Source organism: Lagopus muta, chromosome 6 (assembly GCF_023343835.1).
Source record: "Lagopus muta isolate bLagMut1 chromosome 6, bLagMut1 primary, whole genome shotgun sequence".
NCBI lineage: Eukaryota > Metazoa > Chordata > Aves > Galliformes > Phasianidae > Lagopus > Lagopus muta.
The window spans coordinates 8,415,213-8,436,618 of NC_064438.1; the positions used below are offsets into that span (position 1 = coordinate 8,415,213).

A 21,406-nucleotide genomic window follows, 5' to 3' on the forward strand; every position below is an offset into this window, starting at 1 on the left:
ATACTGGATGTTTAGTTTGGTTTGGTTGTTGGTTTTTTTTTTCTTTGTTTCCTAGCTCTTTCTTTCCCTTTCCCTGGAGCCTTTTTTTTTTTTTTTTTTTTTTCCAGTGAGATACAGTATGTGCATGTGCTGGAAAATTATTATTATTTTTTTTAAATCTACATATATTCATGGTATCTGTCATGTCTTCAAATGTGCCTCTAGAATTATTTAAAAAAAAAGCAAGTATTCTGAAAAATACTTTACAAACAAAAACAACAGTTAATTTCCTCATTTGTAAATATATCAGAAAGAATCTTTCTGATAGTTCAGATAGATCAGGTCAAGTTCTGATTGCTGTGAAGCATGGAAGCATGTACTATAGCACTTCAAATCAAAGGCAGAAACGTATATATTTCTGTAGAATTGTACAGATTGTGATTAAGACATCCTGTAAAGTGTTTGAAAGCAGATGAGTGCAGTTTGAGTGTTCCTAGTAAGTGGCAGGGTGTACTGCTAATTAATATCCTGTTGTTCTCAGAGTTTCAAATAGCTGCATAATAGTCAGAAAATACATTTTATTTCATGTCAATATGCATTATAAGGTAGGCAAACAAGTGAGAAGTCCGCACTACCTGGCATTTTCTTCCTCTGCATTTCCTACAGGTGAAATTAAACTCGGCAGTTGAACTCTTACCTTCTTGATATTAGCTCTGCTTAGTAGAAGTTGGCTAATTCAGGTTGTGACCTAAATGAGCTTACAGGTTTGGTAAAGATACGTGACTTGTTTAGATTTGGTTCAGCACAATAGGCTGGTGTTACAGAATACTGGTAAGTTAAGCATTTCTTGATTCAGGATTGAAGCTGACCTGGAAGTTCCTATTCAAGCAATTCCCTCTTATTTAAAATATGCTTAAAGATAAATGTTTTCTTAAATGCAGATGAACTGCATTTCTGGCCAAACACACAAAACCGTGCATCATTGGGTAGCCTTGTTAATTATCACAGACAAGAAACTTGAGAACTTAGTGGAGGCAAACTGTTCCACATTTTGGTTACAATGTCTGATGCCCCATAAACAAATCTGGGGCTCTTGGATCTAATACTGTGAGAATGTGAATCCTATGTGTTCTGGTGAATGTGTTTGTCCAGTCATTTTGAATCTGTTTTCCTTCAGTAGTGCTTATTTCACTATAGAGTCAAAGACATTGGAACACAAAGCTGTAATTTCTTTGAGAAAAACCTCCCTAAGAATCTGACATGCTCTTGAACCCAGCAGTGATAAATTTGATCAATTTCTGAATAATGAAAATGCATATTCTATCTGTTAATTTTGTTTTCTCCTGCTTTTTTCTTCCAGAAGTCCTGCATTAATTGGGTGCTTCATAGTAGACCGAGAATATTTCCAAGAGATTGGCTTACTAGATGAAGGCATGGAAGTATATGGAGGAGAGAATGTGGAACTTGGAATCAGGGTAAGAATTGTATTCCACCTAACACTGGTAGCTTTCATTTAAAATACAACCAGATCTTCATTATGAGGCAGGAAAAAAAAATGTGGAGTCACCAGTGTAGGGATGAATGCATTTAAAAATGAAGTATAACTCAAAAGAGCAAAAGTTTGCATATTTTTTAAAAAGAGTTTATATGGTAAAGGATAGAAATACAGAAATGGGTATTCTTTCATACAGCCAACAATGCTAAATTCTGCACAGATGATAACTGAAATATGCAGGCATTTATGTCACATTCCCTCTGTAGGGGAATTGAAGGTATTCCTAAAATACTGAAGTTGCACAAGTGCGCATTTTCTTCTTCCATTTGTGTACTGCATGTAGTATTTCCTGTGATTTGTGTACCTCTTTTATCTCTCTTCACAACTAAATACCATCCAAAAATACAGTGCTGTTCCATTTGAGAATCTTTCAGGTTTTTTTGATACAAAAGAATTTCCTAGCTTGATAGGTGGTAATGAAAAATGGAATGATGTGTGTTATAAAAACTATATTCTAAATCCTTCTATTGAAATGTTAGTGGGCCATTGTATTTTGTGCATTTTGGTTACCAGAATAAAAACACATAATTATGTATTAGTAAAAAAAAAAAAAGAATCTGTCTATAAAAATCAATAATTTTCTGATAAGACTATGAGAAAAACAAACAAAAAAAACCCCTCATTTTTACTTTTGGGTTTCTGCAATTCTGTTCCTACCACCTGTCAGAGATAAAATGATATTGCAAGAAGCGCAGGTACATTCTGTTACATTAGAGTACAGTTGTAAGGAGAGGGAGAGAGAAATGCAATACTGCTTCTTTTAATAACACCATTCTCTTGGCTGTGAGAGCCAGAGAGCCTTATTCTATTCCTGAAACCTGATTTCACAGCTCAGTGTTGCAATGAGTTGAAAATTAGTGTCACTTTGATTTTATTTTTCTTTTTTCAACTGACAAAACTAGTCTCCATGTGAGAGTAAGGAGTTATATCTGGTTCTGCCTCGTGAGAAATATGTTATCTATTCTGCTATACTTAGTCTTGCAGAAGTTATTCTTGAAGAGTGCTTAGATAGACAAGACCAGGGAGACACAAATCTTTTCACATTTGAAACTTTGGAGTAGACTGGATCATTGGAATAAGGCCCAGCTCTGATTTCCTTATGGCTTTTTTCCCTGTCTCCAGCGAAGCAGTGCCTGACCTACATAAAATACTTTTATCTGTAACGGATTGTAATGTGCAAGGTAGCATAATGTATGCTGCCTCATCTAACTTTATCCTAACTTGGATCTGTGTTCCTGGCTCTATCAAAACAAATTTCCAAGCAGATATTTCAGCAGGTTATTACCAACTCTTCTTACAGTTCTCAGCATATCCTAGATAATACCAGGATGAGTGTAACTGTATAGTACAATATTAGAGCTTCTGAGAATCATTGTACTATTTCCTCTGTTGCTAAGCTTTGTAAGCAAGCTCCTATCCTCAGTCACCTGCTTCTTCCTCCACTTCACAGGTATGTACCTGTGGCCATAACTGTTTCCTGACAAAATACAGATGACTGCTTAGAATGTCCTGCTGCAGTGTCAGCAGCTGTGTCATTCATTTGCATCCCTAGCACTCACCCTTACTGGTGATCTCCTTTAAGTAGGTCAGAAGGAGATTTCACACCTGTCTCTGCAGTACCAAATAATTACCTCTAGATATTCTGTGCTGCTTTCAGAGGCAGAGCCTGCTATGAATCAATAAGGCAGTAGTTATTCAACAGAAACTATGTTGCAAGTACTTTATTAGTGCAAAAAATAATGTTTCCATTTTAAAGATGATGCTCTCAGGTTGCTCTGTTTGCTTCATTTTTCATCACTATTTTCTTTGTTTAAAAAGCAACAAACCTCACCTTGTATTCTGCTGTGTGTTATACATTACCATGTAGGGGAGGGGAAGCAGACATCAAGTGTGCCCAAACTAGCCTGGTGTCTAGGCTGTCTGGCAAGTAGGATAATGTGCGTTGCATTCTTTCATTTGATGGAGTAGATTTCTTTTTGTTTGTTTCCACGTTCTGAGTTTCTTAGCAGAATTCAAGCAGCCTGTTCCCTTTGCAGTACTTAGGTACAGGAAAGCAATTCCTTCATTGAGAAACTTTATGCAATAAGCGTATAAGAAAAGATATTTTCAGAATGAGGAAAGGTAGTTCAACTACAGAAACAGCAGTGAGAGCAAGGATCATTTGAGCTACTTGTTTACCTTAAGCATGTTAAGCTGAACAAGGTCCTTATAGTACTTTCATTCCAGAGGAAATAAAGCCACTGTTGGCCAAACTCAGGCATACCACCTAGAGCATCATGCGATTACAAGACTGCATAAGCCGTTATGTCTGTGCCTATGTGCAGAGGCAAAGCCTTATTCTCCGTTTGCTTTTTTGGCAGCTGCATCTTCAACAATGTGAGATAAGATTTAATCTCCTGGCTGAGATTCTTCTGAGAAGCAAAAGCTACTTACTTAGGATGTCTTTTCATTGTATAGGAGAAATCACTTACTGTGTCTTCTGAAATCTTGAAATGGTTTATTTTCAGTTGAACTAGCAGAGTTTTCACTGTATACGGTTAGGAATCTGATCCTGATGCAGTGGAGACTTTTTAAAATTTTATTGCATGAGCATATGCATCCCAACTAGTGGGAACTGAATCTAAAGCATTGGTTGCTGATAAGCAGTAACAAGACATAGAAAATAGGTGTTAGAGTGGAGGATTATTCACTTATTTCTGATGTGAATTAGTTTCTCCTCTCAGCAGTATTCATCTCTAATTTGGAGTATTAACTTGTAAGGTTTTTACCTTGTCTATGGCATTGTAATAGTTTTTGTAAGATATTAAACATATATAATCTAATGTTAATAGAATTCCGTTTCCTTGAATTGAAAAATTAGTTCAAAATAGGAATGTGTTTTGAATCTTAGAAGCAACACAGTATTTTCTTCTCAAGCAGATATTTTCTTGCAAAGCTATTTATTTGATCCATAAGAAAACAAAGGCAGGCTGTTTGATGCAAGACTTGGCAGCACCCTTTTGAACCGCTCAGTCGCTTACTCACTCAGTCTGAGATTACTGAAAGATTCATTTACTGTGCTTATTTGTGATCATTTGCAATCAAATGGACTTAAGTTTTCTTTTAAGGGACGAGATTAAATTTGGACGGTGAGATGAAATCACATTGCTTATTTAAGAGAAGAAATGTCAATTTATAGCAGAAACAAAGTGTGAGTATAAGGCTGCGATTTATAATCTTTATGTAGGCTCTCCTTCAGGCTGTGTTTGGACTTGCATTACTTGCAAATAGAAGCTTCTACATAGTGGCCTCTACAAATCCATTGCAATCAATTAGATGTATTCAGTTAGATCCCACACTGGGTGGTTCAGAAATAGTTTTCAGCAGGCATCTTAGAGGCCTGTCACAGTTTCTACAGATACCAGCAGAAGATTTCCTATCAAGAGCAAGCCTGCAGCAATCATTTTGTCTTTTAAAGCAACCTACGTGTCTGATGGAGCTTCCAAATGCTCTGTTATGACAAACATTTTTTTAGGAACAAATATTGAGTGATTTGCCTCAGGTCACAGACTAAGTCATCATCAGAGTTGAGGGAATGTAAGCTTGGGCTTTGACTTAGAGTAATTATGTGTGCGAGAAAGACTTTGTGCATGCAGATGAACTTATGTTCACAGGAATGTAATGGCTTTGTTAAATGGGTAAAAGAAAATTTTGTTAGAGTGTAATAGCTCTTTAATGGAAAAGGAATGGGTCTTTCTCCCACTGAAAGATGAGTCTGCATCAGATCTGATGCAGAAGACTCTGCATCAGATGACCTAGAGGGAAAATTGCATTTATAGTTCAAACTGATTATGGCACTCTACTTGAATTTGTAAGTTGGATTTGTTATAAAATAGCATTATAATAAATATACCTTCTTAATTAGCTGTTGGTCTAAATGTTTGTTTGTTGAGCTAAAGTGAAGCTGATCCTGATGCTTTTTCTGGGAGTAGAAAACTAAAGGAGAGAGACTTATGGACAGAGAAGTGGGAATGAGTTTTTTGACTAGAAAATGTTCCAGAATTCTTTGGGGTATTGGCTATGTAATATGGTCCCTTTATTGCAGAGCAAGAACATTAGAAGCCTGTCACACCATTACCCAATCCATTTTTTTCTAAATGCCTGTGGTGACTTCCTCTTTATGTTTTTCTGTTTATTGCAAGGTGATTGAGCTCTAACTAGATTTATCTAATTGTTTTCCCTTTTTGAAATTTCCCCTGCATCCCCTTCTGGGATCATAATGGTAGACTGCTGGCTAGTTGGCCCATTCTACCTTTCTGTGCCTAAAAGCCTATTGCTTGTTTACATTTTCAATCATTTCCAAACCAAAGTATTTGTGTACCCTTATGGTTTTTCACTTGAAATCTCTTTCTATTAATATGCTCTTGTAGAAGTGTTCTTTTTGATACTCATGAGCGAGTGCAGATACTTGCATTTGCTCCCAAATATCTATATCTCAAAGCATTTTGAATTTTTCCTTCTTTTCTTAGAAGTTTCCAGCAATTTTACCTGTCAGTACTTTTAATATAGACCATGAATTATTATAAGCACACTACATATAAATAGGTGTCAATTTTCATTAAGGAAAAGCTTTGCACAATGCATAAATCAGGCTGTAGTCTCAGCACATTAGAATTAAACAGCTCTGGTGTTTTATATTTCCTCCTCCTCCTTGCCCTCCTGTTGCTGTTAGGCTTCTACCACACCCCTGCTTGGCCTGTGCCAGCGCAGCCATCTGAAAGGCTGCACTGTATCCTGTCTATCTGAACACATGCAGTTCAGGGACAAGCTTCACATTTCAGCTTTTTTGTTTAACCGCAGGAATATGTTCCATGTTAATCAAGTCGTGTTTTTCCATGCTGCTTCACATACTGTCGTGTGAGGAAAGCTGGGGGGCGGGAATGCCAAGAGGTAAAAATAACTGGGAGGGAGCAGAAAAAGTGAGGAAAATTTTCATATGGCTGTGTTTACGTGGAGAGAGAGCAGCAGGGTTTGAATAGCATCCATTTTGTCCGTGCTGCTGGGTCCTTCCATGGCACTCCACAGAGCCATGTGGATATTTCCCCCAATTCCCTTCAGAAAAATGAATCTAGATGTCCCCCATTCTTGCACTATCAGCTGCCATTACTTGCTGTGATCTTAAAGTCATGTTTTAAAATTGATTTCAATAAGTAGGCTGTAGCCCTTTTCACTGGGGAATGATTCACTTTACAGGAGAAGTCCTTAGTGTATGATGTTGGATTCTGTTCAGTAATGTTGGGCTGGTTATGTGTGGAGGAGAGAACTGAGAAATACAGAAGGAAGAGCATTCTTAGTTGCTCCTTTTCGATAACACTTAAATTTTCCTTTTGAAAATTGTGATTTTTCTTTACCTTTGCATTAGAAATGTATCAGAGAAATCTTTTGTTTTCATCCACTTTATAAATTATAAGGAGAACAATATTAGACTGAATTCTGCAAGAAAAAGATCCTAAATACTAACCAAACTTTACTTATAAGGAGTAGCCAATGCTTTTCACAGCCCACCCTTTCACCAAGAGAAAAAAAAATTCTTGGCATTGCAGATAAGTGGAAGTACTTGCCTAGCACTCTGTATAACCAGTAGTGGCTTCTCATTGGTAAAGTTAATTTTGTTTTGGAAATGACCTCACCACATTAACATCCTGAATCCCAAGATGAAATAGACTAAAATTCTCTACTTTTAGGGCTGCCGTTTGATCAGAAAAATAAATGGCCTCTATTGAGAATAAAGGAAGGAATTGCTTCTAAACTGTCTAGACAGGTGTCAGCTGGGACATCAACAAGAACTGATTTTTTTGTGGCTTTTTCTGTTTCTTTGTGTCAAGCCTCCTGTAAAATAGCTGATTTTTTTTCCCCATATTTCTCATGAGCGCCCCAGCAGGTAACCTGCAACTACAGTATGTGCAATTATACACAGAGACTATTTCTGGTTTTCCAATGGATTTTTTTTTTTTTTTTCCCCTGAGGAAAGTGAAGGATTGATAAGAGCACCAGCTAATGTGTCGCACTGCTCTACCCTGTGAGGTAGGGGGAAGAGGCACTTGGAGATTTCTCACAGATGCCTTTTCACTCGTTGTGCCTGTGTGGCTGCACATTACTAGCTGAGCTTTAATATAGACATCTGGATGTTTTATGGAAGGAAATTGTTGTTTACAGTGGAATAGAAAGGAGTAAAACACTTCTAAGTCAGTATACACTTATAAATCCGTGTACTCAGATCATATACAATTTAATCAGAGCATAATAAAGTAGCCTCATGAATATCTCTCTTTGCCTTATGTCACAGCATGGTGGAAGTAACATTTTAGCTGGTATTATTTCTTGGAATAATTTGAGAAGATGGTTTATTGTTGTTTTAAGGTGATTTGGGGGGGTAGGGGGAGAAGGGGAATCTGCCTGGAATTTAATCTTTGTTGAGAGCTCTTAGTTCTGCAAGACTGAGTGAGTAATCTAATAGAATAAAGATTACAGAAAGACCTATGTTAGAGGACAAGGAATTGTACTGTAAAATAACTGGTTACATGACCAAGATGGATTCAGTGAGGACCTAGGGTGTTTGGGTTGAAGCTGCAAAAAGCCAAATACTTTAAACATCACAGCACCTTCAGCTTGGTCTTCTGGTACTGATTACAAGTCTTTAGGATAATTGCAAGGTCAGCAAGAGTGATCAAGCTGAGTGTAGCTGTGGTTGGTGAAAGAAAGGCAAAAACATTAGTGAAGGTTGGTGAGATATGTTGCTCTGTGAATACCAGGTCAATGGGGACCTAGTTATTCAATTTGCTTTGTTTTAACCTTTTAGTGGGAAAAGTGATTTATTTGACTTGGTATTCTTGACATAAACTTGACAATGCTGTGATTTATGTCACGTAATTATTGTGCCTGCCAATGAGATAGACAAATTTGAAATAGAGCAGAATGAAACCTTACACCTTCAGTGACTCCTGAAGTGTTTTATCTCCTGTAGCAAGGTATAGAATAGCTTCCTGCAATTAACAAACAGCAACACAACGTAGGTAGTTTAACAATGCATGGTGAAAGTGTTACAGCTCATGAGGATAAGTGCAAAATTAACCCCTGCAGAACAACAAAAATTTCTAAGAATATAATGAAATGGTTAACTGGAAGGGGAAGAAAACAAATAATTTAATATTGGAAAAAATCTTTACATTTTCAATTAGGCTATTCTGTAAAGGCACTATTAATGTGAAATGAGCCTTTTGAGACAAATATGGATGACTTCAAAAGTAAGATTGAAGGGGTAATTTACATTTTACAAATTGAGAGTTTCTAGCTATGGCTCTAGTTATGTTAAAGGGCTTTCTTTTATTTTCTTTTAAAAGTTGTTCTACATTATGGGGAGGGTACATTTTGTATTATCATCTGGGTTGTAGAAAAAAGCTGTCAGTGCACAAATGTATGTTTACCTGAAATTATGAGAGGGTTGTACGATGGTAAGTAGACGAGTCTTGAAAAACCTCAAAGGGCTTCAGTAAAACAGCAGGAGTAATTTAAAAGAAGTCTTTCTCTGCAGTCTCAGATGTGCAACAATCTGCATGTTGTTCTGAGATCGGCTGTAGGCAGTCACTTGAAATCGTTACACCCCAATTTTCTGCTCTGCAGGAGTGTACACCAAGGACATGATTGTTTTCTCCAGCCCTTTCAGTGTCTAGAAGCTGGGAGTAAAACAGAAGCTTGGCTTGAGTAAGCAGTGTTTTTTCTTTTTCTTACTGTCCACCCGTATTCCAATTTGTCACATTCTGAGTTTATGTGACTCCGGACAGGGCTCTGCATTCAATTCTACTGCTAGGGCAGACTTCTTTAATGAGAGCACCCTGTCTGGGACCACTGGGATATCAAAAAAAGGTGCATGGTTTCTTGCTGAATTTGGGGAACGTTAACCAAAACCAAGAATACTAATTGTAACTACTGCAGTTATTTGGTGAACACTATCTTACTTCAATGGAGATGCACCTAAATAAACATTAACGTATTTCATACAAGCATAGTTTTTAGTTTTACAGGGACAGATGCCCAAACATACATAACAACCCAAAAACTTTCAGGGTCCAGTTCAAAGCCCACTGTATGCCACATGCACATGGATTTCAGTAGTTTGTATGTGACCATCCTCCCTATCCTGTCTACAGCCAGCTATCAGAGAACTAGCTATTAAGATACCAAAACGAATATGCAGACCCAAAACGTTCGCAGACCCAAAACTTTCACAGACCCTGCTCATGGTGTAGTAGTTTGTACTTGCCTGTAAAGCACTGACCTCATTATTGGCTGTTGGTAAATGATTAACAAGATTTACAACTACTTTTTGCATTAAATTGTCTCCCCAAACATATGTTAAAGGTAATTAGTGCCTTTTTTTTTTTTTCCATAGTAATAATTAATTCACATGGACTATTTTTTTCTCCTTCAAGGCATCTGTGAGCTTTTTTAATTTCGTCTGTTGTGAACTTCACAGAAACTAGAAATTACTTTATCTTTTTTGAGAAATCCCAACAAACTACTTAATTATTAAAAAATTTTGTTTGCAGTCAAAATGAAATGATGGTTTCAAACTAAGTCATATCATTTCTTAGAGAAGCTGCACGATCCGTGTAAATTTAGTGAGTGCAGTACATGCTAATAAACTGTTCAACATCATGTAGGATTTGTATTTTTATTAGATTAAGCTTCCACAACATGAAAAGAGCACTCAGTGATTAAAGAGAGAAAAAGAAACACTATTAACAGGGAAGTGCTATATCATTTTATAATGAAATACAAATTAAATATTCAGGGGAAGAATCACCTTTGGAATTATAATTGTTTTGATTAAACATGCAATTTCAAATATGTTTAAGTGTAATTTAAAAGGATTTTCTAAAGGATATTAATTTAAAAACACAAGCACATCGAAATGTAGACTCTTTGTCTAGTAAAATATTTTACGGGAATGAATGAAATTTGCTTTAAAAGCTTTTGACCAGATTATTTTAGGCATGTGTAAGAATGTCATCTGCCTCTGGTCTTTGCTGCAGGCCATGCAAATGCTGTCACTACTGCCATTATTTAGATGGAAATGGGTAAGGTGTGACAGCATAGTGATGTATAAGTGCTTATGTCTTTAAAAATGCTTGAAGAATCAATTTGATGTGTTTCTGCTTCTGCCATTGTCTCACTTGTGCTATCCCACTGGAGTGCCACCTTCAGTCCCTTACACCTTCAGCAGGTGATGTGCTGTGCCACCAGCTGCTTCTCTTTGTAGTGCTTTACTGACTGCATCTGCATTCCTGACCCTTCTAATGCAAAGAATGTGTTTTCTATTTGCTCTGTGGGGCTACTTGGTGCACATAAATTTACACAGGTGTAGGGCCACAATTATAGTGCACGTGTGAATGTGTGATGTCAATAAATCAATAGTAAGCAGTGCTTAGAGCTGGAACAATCTCTGTGCATATACTGCAACAACTGAGCACTTAAAAGGGAGGTAGATTTCCACATCCCTTTTTCAAGTAGATTCTCTGCATTCTTTAATGTTCCTATTATATCTCACTCACTTTGTTTAGTTCAGATGGTAGGCTCTGCTGATTTTAGTCTTTCAAGGTACTAAGTGTTAGAAGTCACCTTGGCACTGCTACTGTGCCTTCATACCTTGCATTTTGCTCTGGAATTTTGTTACCTTTTGGTAGTGATGACAGAATCCTTTTAAGCGAAAGAAGCTCTGTCAGACCTTATTGAAGGTATTCCAAATACATGAACCTCCTTAGGAAATACAAGAATATACAGCTATTTCTCAGACAACCTTTTGGAAGTGAGCACTGAAGACATTCTGAAGGAAATTGTGTGTTCTTTAAAAGGAGTTTGTTCTTTTTCTAACAGAATTCTTTTTGCAAAGTACACCAACCGGAGCAGAAAACAAAGAAAATCTTCCAAAGGAAAGCAAGCTTTCTGCATTGCTGAGGCTTCAGCAATGATATTAAGAGTAATTCCACAGAAATGCAGTCCATTGCATTTTTGTTTGTTTGTTTGTTTGTTTGTTTGTTTGTTTTTTAAGGAAAAAGCGCACAATTTTGCCAGGACTTTGTCTTAAGGCAAAGCTGAGCCCCCGTGGTGTAGTTTGAAAACTGGTGCTTTTACAGAATGAAATGTGGATTGCCATTTACTGTATCAAGATGATAAAGTGTATATGTGTGTTTAGAGATTTACAGGATATTGAGACTATTGCCAACGGTTTCTTGATACCAAAGGTAAATGATCTTTGGGGCAACAGGAAAAAGTGCTACGTTTCTTTTTTAATCATTTAGGAAATTCAAGCTTCTTCCTACCAGTTTCTTTATGAATGGGTTTGTCATTAAGTATGTTACTGACTGCAGGGACATAACACTCAGAGGCAAAATGTTTTACTTCAAACCATTGCCTATTGTAAAACAAACCAAAAAGTCGTAAAAATTCTTTTATGTTTAGACTTTCTACTAAAGTCAATGATGCTAATTTGTAAAATAAATAAACACATAAAAGCCAAAGTACAATAATTTTAAACCTTTATTTATAGGCACTACATAAAATAACAGTGCTGGAGAATTGAAAAGGCGCTATTCAGTATGCTTAAAGCTTGAATACTAATTAGATTAATACTAATAAGTATTACTTAATACTAATAAGATTACTAATGGCAGCATAAGAAAAGTTGTGGAATTCACAGGAAAAATGTGTGAAGGTGTGAGAGATAGACCCCTCAGTTTCCATTCTTATTTCTTAGCTTTAACAACAATCTTGTCTACAAGAATTTCATTAGATGAAATTTCACCAGTATAAAAGGCTTTGTTCTGAACTGTCTTGAAGAAAATATATTTCTTAATACTAAAATATTTTTTAAAATTAAAAATTGTCTTTCGCCAAAAGATGTTGGTTCAAATTAATTAATTAATTAATAAGCCCTGAGCTTGCAACTTTTGTTGTAAGACTTATACGAATGTCTTGAAAAGTCTTCCACTCTTTGGATGGTTTCAACCATGTGTAATGTTCCCAGCTATTGTGTTGTAGCCACAAGAAAAGGAGAATGGAGATAGGAATGGTGAGATTGAATTGAGCAGTTGGTCTTAGCGAAGAAAGAATGAATTAAGTGTTGTTCTTGGCCTAACTGCAAGAGATTTCCTTACTGCGAATATAACTGGGGAAGAACAAAGGGAAACTAATACTTTCTGCAGCAGTCAGTTATTCCTGTGATAGTGTTTAGTACTGATATATCCTGCTTGTTATAGTGTTTATTATTTAGCATAGTAGGGTCAGCTAAACTCTGTGATCTTGTGCACATTTTGAAGAGCTGAAAATCCAGAGTCTATTGAGTATCATGCTATTTGGAAACCCACTTTGATGACTCCCTACGTTTCTTTGCGGCTGGTCTCTCGCAAAGTACGATGAAGCATTTGGACTAAAAATGTGTATCACCATACTGTAATGCTATGGGCAAAAAGAGCCTATGGGTGAGAAAAATACTATGGCTTGTCCTTAACTATCAGAGCAAGTCAGGATTTGTGCTTTTTTGCCTTTATAGAGTACTGCATCTCCTTTCGCTCTCCTAGAATTCTGCAAGGCTTTGTAGCCTACATCTGGGGCAGCACTACTTGCCTACTGCTGTGAAAAACTGCAACCACTGTCCACACTGTAACTTATCATTCCCATATTGTCAGATCACATTTGTTACTCATGTTCTCCTCTATTAAAAAAAAAAAATCATAAATTACAGGATTTATCGTCATATATACAAATTATTAGCATATACAGCTAGTCCAATTTTGCCGTATGCTAATGACATTTCATGGTTTGCAGGAGGTTTTTGGTCAGAAATAATGCAATTTGTTTTTGAAGTTGTTTAGTGCAACCTATCTGTTCAGCCAGCAGCTGTATTGACAGCTTGTTCTTAGCATTAAGTTTTTAAGTGAATTCATGGTTCCTGTAGAGCAATAAGTTAGTCTTTGAAAATGGAACAAAGGCTGAAGTTGTCTGAGACAAAGAGGTGGCCGCTATGTTAGATTAATTGGATTTTATTCAGGTACTGGGTAAAATCTTATTTACAAATGGTATGAAAGGCTTGGTCATTTCAGGATGTTTTTGAAAACATCTATTGCTTCATTATAAAGTCAAATTAGATTCTACTAATTACTGAATCAATACTGAAGTTACAGATGAATGCACTTTTCAAATTTTTATTTCAGACCCTATTTCAGCTTCTTATAGACAGAATTTTTGACATAGTTTGTTGCTGAGATGGCATTTAGATATAACTCCGACTATCCCACAAAAGATTTGCTGTTAATATGCTGGATTTAGAGTAATACTATGCCTAGTTACAGTGAGCAAAGACTAGGCAGAGTAGGCAGGGCATGTGGTACGTGAATTGCCTTGTGCTATGCAAAGTTATTACCAACTTTACATCTTTCTGGTCTTCTATTAAACTGCTTTAAACAGTATACAGTGAATAACTCTGAAACAATTTATAGTTGTGCGTCAGTGTTGTACTGAGAAATGGCTTGGATTGAAAGCAGATATTGAGTGAGTGAAGACTAATGATACTTCTCATTTAATCTTTGCAGGGAATTATAGCTGAACCAGTTAGAATTAAACCCTTGAGAACTAGTATTTTGTTAGCTTGTTAAACTGATTTGCTAATTTTGATTGAAAATTAGAAAGAACGCAAGTGCTATTTCCAGATTATTTATTCCTGTGCCGAATTGATTGCCTATTTCATTTTAAATATTTATGAACATCTCAATTTCATTCTGTTGTTGGTAGTGTTTATATTTATTTACTCTTACAGTTTTCCAAGATCTGGACGCAGACATATCACAGCCATCTCAGTTCCCTTCCTGACTGTGCCATAGGTCTATGAGATATCTCATCTTCCAGAGCACTTTGAAAACCAAGGCTCTATCTCTTCTCTCAGCATATGCTGACTGCAATTAGGCACCAGTTCAGAAAAGGCTTTGTACGCATTCTGAATCCATGCCACATTTTTTGGTCTGGGGAGCTGCCAAATGCCTAAATGCTGTATTCAAGCCAGATGTCTAAATATATAAAATGAATGACTGAACAAAGCACCTCCTTAGTAAAGCATATGCCTATAGGACAGACACACCTGATGGGTATGAGACCAGCTCCAGAACATGATCTGCCAGCTCAAATCCCTGGCGGCTGAGAGACAGGCAGAATAATGTATATTCCTGAATGGGCTGTACAGGGGAGGGGCACCTTCATTCTCATTTTTTGCTTTCTTGATATAGACCACCAAGCCTCAGGAATCTCTCCTAGCGGTAAAGGCAAACTGTGACTTTTTAGAGGAGCATGCTTGTTTCTGGAATGCTGATATACTTGTTCAGAAGCAGGATCAGATGATTTGAGTACATAAATGTTTTTTTCCTGACCAGCATACACTAGTCAATTAAGAATGGGCTACCTTGATCTTGTTAGCAAATTTACATATTATGAGATACATAGCAAAAAATATTTGTAAAATGTTCCAACTACATCACTGACTGTTAAGGCTGCATACATTTCCTCGTTAGCTGAAAGAACAGAGAAAGGAGATTAGAAATGAATGCAATACAGATGTTTAATGTACACTTGTTCAACTGTGATACTGGTCAAAACTGGAAAACACATTGGAGTGGGTATATTAACCTACATTACAAATGTATTATCATTTGTAAGGTAATGTTTGTTGAAATTGTTCAAAGAGCATTTTCATTAGACTTCCTAGTCTTTGACAGTCCTCCTCAAAAGAAATAAGCATGGCCTATTTATAATTATTTAATATTTATATTTATAGTCTTCCCAGACCTTGAAACTTTGGTGATCTTAAGAACTTCCCTGGCATAGTTTCCCTGTAATGTAAGGTTGGCTAGCCCCAGATTCTGAATGGTGCATGCGTGCACTGAGAGAGTCTGTGCATAATCTAAGAGAAATGCCTATAAGGCACTAAAACGTGAACCCAGACACTGTTGTATGTGGGTGCATTATAAATAATTGTCTTGAAGATAACTTAATTCATCCAAGAAAATTGTGATGAGGGGCTACTTACAGCTAATTCTGTTGGAAGCTTAAGTAATGATAATTATCTCCTCCACAACTGCGTAAAACAACAACAAATAAGTCCTGAGCTGTTATTCCCAGTAACAGTAACAAGCATAGGGTGAAATAATTTCAGTAAGTTTTCTAAAGGACAGCAGTGGTGTAGGGGACCTCTTGCTAGCAGAGTGCCTTTTCTCTTCCTAGGTGTGGCAGTGTGGAGGAAGCGTTGAGGTTCTGCCTTGCTCCAGGATTGCTCACATTGAAAGAGCACATAAACCATACACAGAAGATCTAACTGCTCACGTTCGGAGAAATGCACTGAGGGTGGCTGAAGTCTGGATGGATGAATTTAAGAGCCATGTCTATATGGCATGGAATGTACCCCAAGAGGTGAGTCACAAAGACGTGTGTTTGCAAGCTTTGTCTTTACAGCCTTTGAGTTTTGGTTCCTACTGTGTGTTTTGATTTTATTCTAGGATTTCTTTGTATGCGTGTAAGTCTTATGTCTAGGCATGAAATAGAATAGCATATATACTGACATATATGTGTAAATATGTATGTAGCTGTGTCTTCTAGAATTAATTACTTTATCCTTAAAAACTAATTCCTTGTCAACCTCACTGATGAGTGTGCATGGAGATTTTAACCTAGTAGTTGCAGAAATGTGAAAAGAGAAGCATCAAATCTGTGTTACACATCTTACTTTGAATTTGTCTTCAGTAAGAGAAAGACAAAACTCTATCAGATTTTTAAGGTAGTACTACCAAGGGGTAAGTAATTTTAACATCTACATACAAATGTGTATCAAAATTGTTATTATTACTTGTTAATTTGAAGTGTCTAGTCAGTACCAACATATCAGAAAGTCCGTTGCAATAAATTTCAAAACAAAGACACATGGCTACGTTGTTTTTAAAAATATTCTGGAACATGTCTTGACAGCTGAAATAGGCCTATAAAGCATGAGTTTGCTCACCACTTAGAAATTGCTACAGGTTGCTTGGAGACAATAGACTAGGTCAAATTCAGGTATCAGACTGGGTGCTAATATTTCTGCTTAATCTTTGTTTGTTCTAAGATTACACTGAAAGTGAAATACAGAAGTGAAAATCTTCTATACAAACATAGCTCCAGTTTAGGCAAAAAGGTGTGTCTCACTGTGAGAGACGTGTGGAGAGAACAGGCAGATGGCATGGCTAAATACTGTGGATAACTCTAGGAGTGATTCCCTACCTGGAAGCAGATGAAACTGTGCTTGGTTATGGACTCAGTAGGTAATTGAAATGAATTCAGCTTTAACAGTCGTGATTTTTCATGAAATATCTTATTCCAAGATGTTAGCTACAGGGCCTGTTTGGTTTTCTGTTTTTGTTTTTCTCATGGAAGAATTCCTAGATCTGTGAAAGCCCTGCAGTCAAATTTTTCCAAGGATTTTAATCCTTGAAAGTTTACAATGATAATAAAAATGAATTTGACTTGACAGTGTGCTATGACTGCCCTCTTGGGAGCCCTGTGTGTGATTCTGAAGTACTGAAGGGTTCTAATGCAGATCTCAGATAGCGTGGTGATTTCTACATTGTAACTGCTTAGATAAATTGATTCGGAAAAGCACTTATAAAAACCCCAAGGAGAGATTGTTCAAGTGTCAGAAGACAGCTATGCATGAGTCCTCTGCTTAGTTATATTTTTTTTTCCCTTTTCCTGCTGTTACATTGAAGGAATACACTCAGTTGTTCTTGGTAATAAAGCCAGTATGCCATGTGCAAGCTCTTTTTCTTTTCCAGCTGCATGGAAGGATGTGATTACAGAAGCCCCAGATGCTCTTTATTTCCTCGTACAATAAACTGAAGAAACGAGCATTAGTACATGCAAAGTTGCATGAGGAAAAAGCAGAGATGCAATGGACCAGTTTAGTGCCTGATCCTAGGAAGCCAGAAGTGTCAGAAGTTGCATGTCTGTAGCCATGTGCCTGTTTCCTCCTCTCCCTCATACAAGTGGCAAGTATAGCCAGCATAGTGCATGGAATAGGATTTGTGCATGGGATCAGTTTTACAGCACTCTGCAGCATGTTGCTCTATTTAGTCACTTGCTAGAGGCAGAAAAAAATAGTAGATTAAGGAGTAGTTTCCATGAAGTTCTCTGAAGGATGCTGGGTTTGAGGGGAGAGGAATCATTATCCCCTATAATATTTATTCCAAATCTTGGTTTCCTATTTATTCCTATTATACTAAAATTATACTTTGCTAATGTGAAAACCAATGTCATGTTAGTTTGAAAATGCTTCTGTAGCAAAACCTAATTTTTTCAAATTAGTGTTCACTCAATGCAATAAGAAGTCTTTAGCAGCTCAGAAAGCTTGGTACTTGTAAGGATATGTTATTGATATGTGACCAAGGTCATCCAGTGATCCCAATGTTTGTTTTTTTAAATCATATCAGTAGCTAACAAAAGCTTCAGGATATTTATGGCCATTAGAGTTTGTTGCTTAAGTAGAAATATTGTAAGATTTCCCTAAAGTGAAAGTTTATTTATCCTGTGGTTTTTGTTTTGAGGCAAAAGTGATGGAGAACAATGTAGAGCAAAATGTCTTGCATTACTTTCAGTCAAATAGCAGCCATGGATTTGCACTTAGTTCCCTCTCTGAAATTTTCTGTTGCATGATTTTAATGTGATGATGTATTGATTTTTACATACAGGGACTTTGTGACATTCACATCTTATGATCTACTAAGAAGTATGTCACATGAAATTAGTTAGCTAGAAATGTAAAGGAGAATAGAAGTTAAGGGAGAGAACATTCTGTAATTGCTTTTAACAAAAATATCAAGTTTTCTTCTTATATTACCATAGAAATTTAATAAGTGATATTTCACAAAGGTGAGCTGCTCTTCTCTGCTTCTTCCTCTGCTTCTTCTGGTCTTCGCAGTGAAGCAATAAACTCAGACTTCAGAAATGGCCAGAAAGTGTAATATACTAATGATTAGGCCACAGTGGGACATCAGCAGTAAGGTTGTTTCCAGGGCAGCTTGCTACCAACTGCCAATTACTTTTGGATTTGGAAAGTGCCAGGAAATTAGAAAACAACAGTTGTATTTATTGGAAGCTAGGTGTAAACCCCACTGAAGTCATTAGGATTATTTCCACTGACCAGAGCAGACTTGTAAAAGACCTCACCATGGTGACCTAAATCATACTTACTAGGGGCATTTACAGAGTGTGTGGGTAACAGAAGCAATTCATGACCAAAGGCTGGTAATCATCATAGGTCATAGTAATGTTTGCAGTGAGGAGTGAGTCTGGGTTGTCAAAATATACAGAAAAAAATTGTATTGTAATGCATTGTCTGCTTTTTTTCTGCCTTCTGTTTTATGTGCAGGACTCTGGAATTGATATTGGTGATATTTCTGAGAGGAAGGCCCTGAGGAAGAAGCTTCAGTGCAAGACTTTTAGGTGGTATCTTGTCAGTGTGTACCCAGAAATGAGAATGTATTCAGATACTGTCGCCTATGGGGTGGTAAGAACCTTGTTTACATTTCCTGTTTTAAAAAGGTGGGAGGTGGAATTGAGTAATAGTAGAAGTAATTCATGAAGAAAATGCCTGGCTCCAAGTAGAAGAACCAGATGAACTTGGAAGTCGCTACTTAAATGATTTCTTAGGCTGGTTAGTTGACAGAGGCTGCTGCTCCACTGTAGCTCATGCTGAGATATTCTGTACATTGTTGTCTTCCTTGTTTTTTGTTTGTTTGTTTGTTTAATGGCTCACAATCCACTTGATATTGAAGGCATGATTTTTTTAAACATGCTGGAGATGTCAGTAAGAAGGTGTGCAATCAGCAGGTGAATTAGCAAAGCAGGCTCTACTGCAGGCTCCTTAATATTGCAGTCAGAGCCTTAAATGTCTGTATCTTGGAATTATCATTGTCATTACTTGTGTGACAGTAGTACCCTTGTCAGTGTTGAAATCGGGTTTGAGTTGCAGTGTGCTAATTAAAGCAGAGACAATTCTTACTCCTAGAAAACCTGCAATATGAATAGGACAGGTGTACATGACATGGAAGATGAGCACAGAAAGTTAGTACAGGTGCATAATAAGCAAGTAGAGCAAGGATGTCCTTTTCACATTCTCTATTCAGTGTAATATTCACAAAAATTCATTCCTATGAATTAAATTTGGTGGTTTTTTTTAATGTTAATTTGTTTTGTGTGGAAGTTCTAGATAGGAAATGTAACTCTTAGTACTTACATTACATACAAATGAAAGATTTTAAGACATTCCTTCACAAAAAGAAGTCCCTTGAGAGCCCACAAGAGCAGCTGCTCTTTTATAGCAAATGAAGTGATTATGTGCCCCACAAAGTTCAGTGATGCCTTTGATGATCAATTGAAATAATGCTGGCTTTTCACACAGTCCGAAGATAACAGAAAAACAGTTCCAGCAACAATTTAGGTCATTGTTAAATGCATGAGATAATGGTTACCTTCCAAAATAGCTCAGAACAATGTCAAAATCAGATTTCTCTGCAAGGAACCTGTTCCACAGTCTGTATTGAGTTACCCTCAGCAGTACTATGATCAATACATGGTGGCCTAAGGAGGAAGAAGCATAGCTGCTGATAGATGTGTGGATCTGCTTATGGTGTGGAATAGCTAAGGTACTTGTTGCAGAGTCTAAGAATTAATTCAGCAGCATCTAAATCAAAATGGAAGTCAGCAAGTAGGCACTATATGATCTTATATTCTGCTGAGATTTTTTCATCAGCCTTTGAACGTTTTTTGCTGGCAATATGCAAACCAAAAAGAATCAGGAGAGTTCATTACAGAAGTACTGAACTCACTGGTCAGCAGAAAATGAATGTTTAGGTACTGTATAATGATGCACACGATCCAGCTTTCTGTCTGCAATCCATCAGCATCCTCATCAACTAAATACAATGTGAGGAGTAGGCTGGATTTCATTATTTGTCTTATCACAGATGAAATAGTGGGCAGCTGTGGCAGTGTATTGGTATAGATAGAGTGTTTTATGAAATACACTGCAGTTTTATGAAACACTGTATAAAATAAAAAAATGCAATCCCCAAATCTTTATAATAAAAGAGTTGCTTACATCGCTCATCTTCCTTCATGTCTGCTTTCCTGCTTTTACCACATCTTATCATGGAGGAGTGATATTTCAAAGCAAGTCAGCTGCTCTGCTTGCTGATACCCATCAGTGCTTCTGTTCATGAGCTGTCTTAATCTTTTTGTCGAATTACTGGTATTTCCATTAGTTAGTCCATATTAGTTTTAAAATGCTGATAAGCTACGAAAGCCATCTGAATGGGCATTGCTTGATCATCTGGAATAAAAAAAATTAAAATGGTGACGTTTTCCTCTTGTGTTACTCAAAAAACACTGAAATCAGGTATCACAGTATACTAGCATGATATTAGGCTATATATGCAGTAGGTGATTATGCCAAATATGATACGACAGAATTATGCGCAGAAAGCCTTAGATATCTACACTTCATATACAGCCTTTAGTTTAAAAACATTGTAGGATGGTTTTGATTGGTGATTTTTTTTTTTTTTTAAATGATGCACATGTATTGGTTATCTTCAACTATTTCACATGAAACATCCATTGGATACCAGTTCCAGAGCTCACAGAAATAGTTATGCGGGGCATTTCCAGAAAGTCAACAGCGTACTTTGTCTGTAGAGGAAAGTGATTTGTTTGCTCTAAGCATGTAGATTTGTCTCCTTGTTATTTCAGAGGTTAAGATTAGAT

The 21,406-nt window shown here is 36.8% G+C and overlaps 1 protein-coding gene across 2 annotated transcripts in view; it reads left to right on the forward strand.

The window, feature by feature from the left end:
• The window catches only part of GALNT18 (polypeptide N-acetylgalactosaminyltransferase 18), a 211,309-nt gene that overhangs the window by 147,809 nt on the left and 42,094 nt on the right, over positions 1 to 21,406 (forward strand). For both annotated transcript variants that reach the window (XM_048949945.1, XM_048949944.1), the window contains 3 exons: positions 1,340 to 1,454; positions 15,839 to 16,024; positions 19,011 to 19,148. In XM_048949945.1, coding sequence (XP_048805902.1) covers positions 1,340 to 1,454; positions 15,839 to 16,024; positions 19,011 to 19,148 — 439 coding nt within the window. The remainder of the gene's footprint in view (positions 1 to 1,339; positions 1,455 to 15,838; positions 16,025 to 19,010; positions 19,149 to 21,406) is intronic.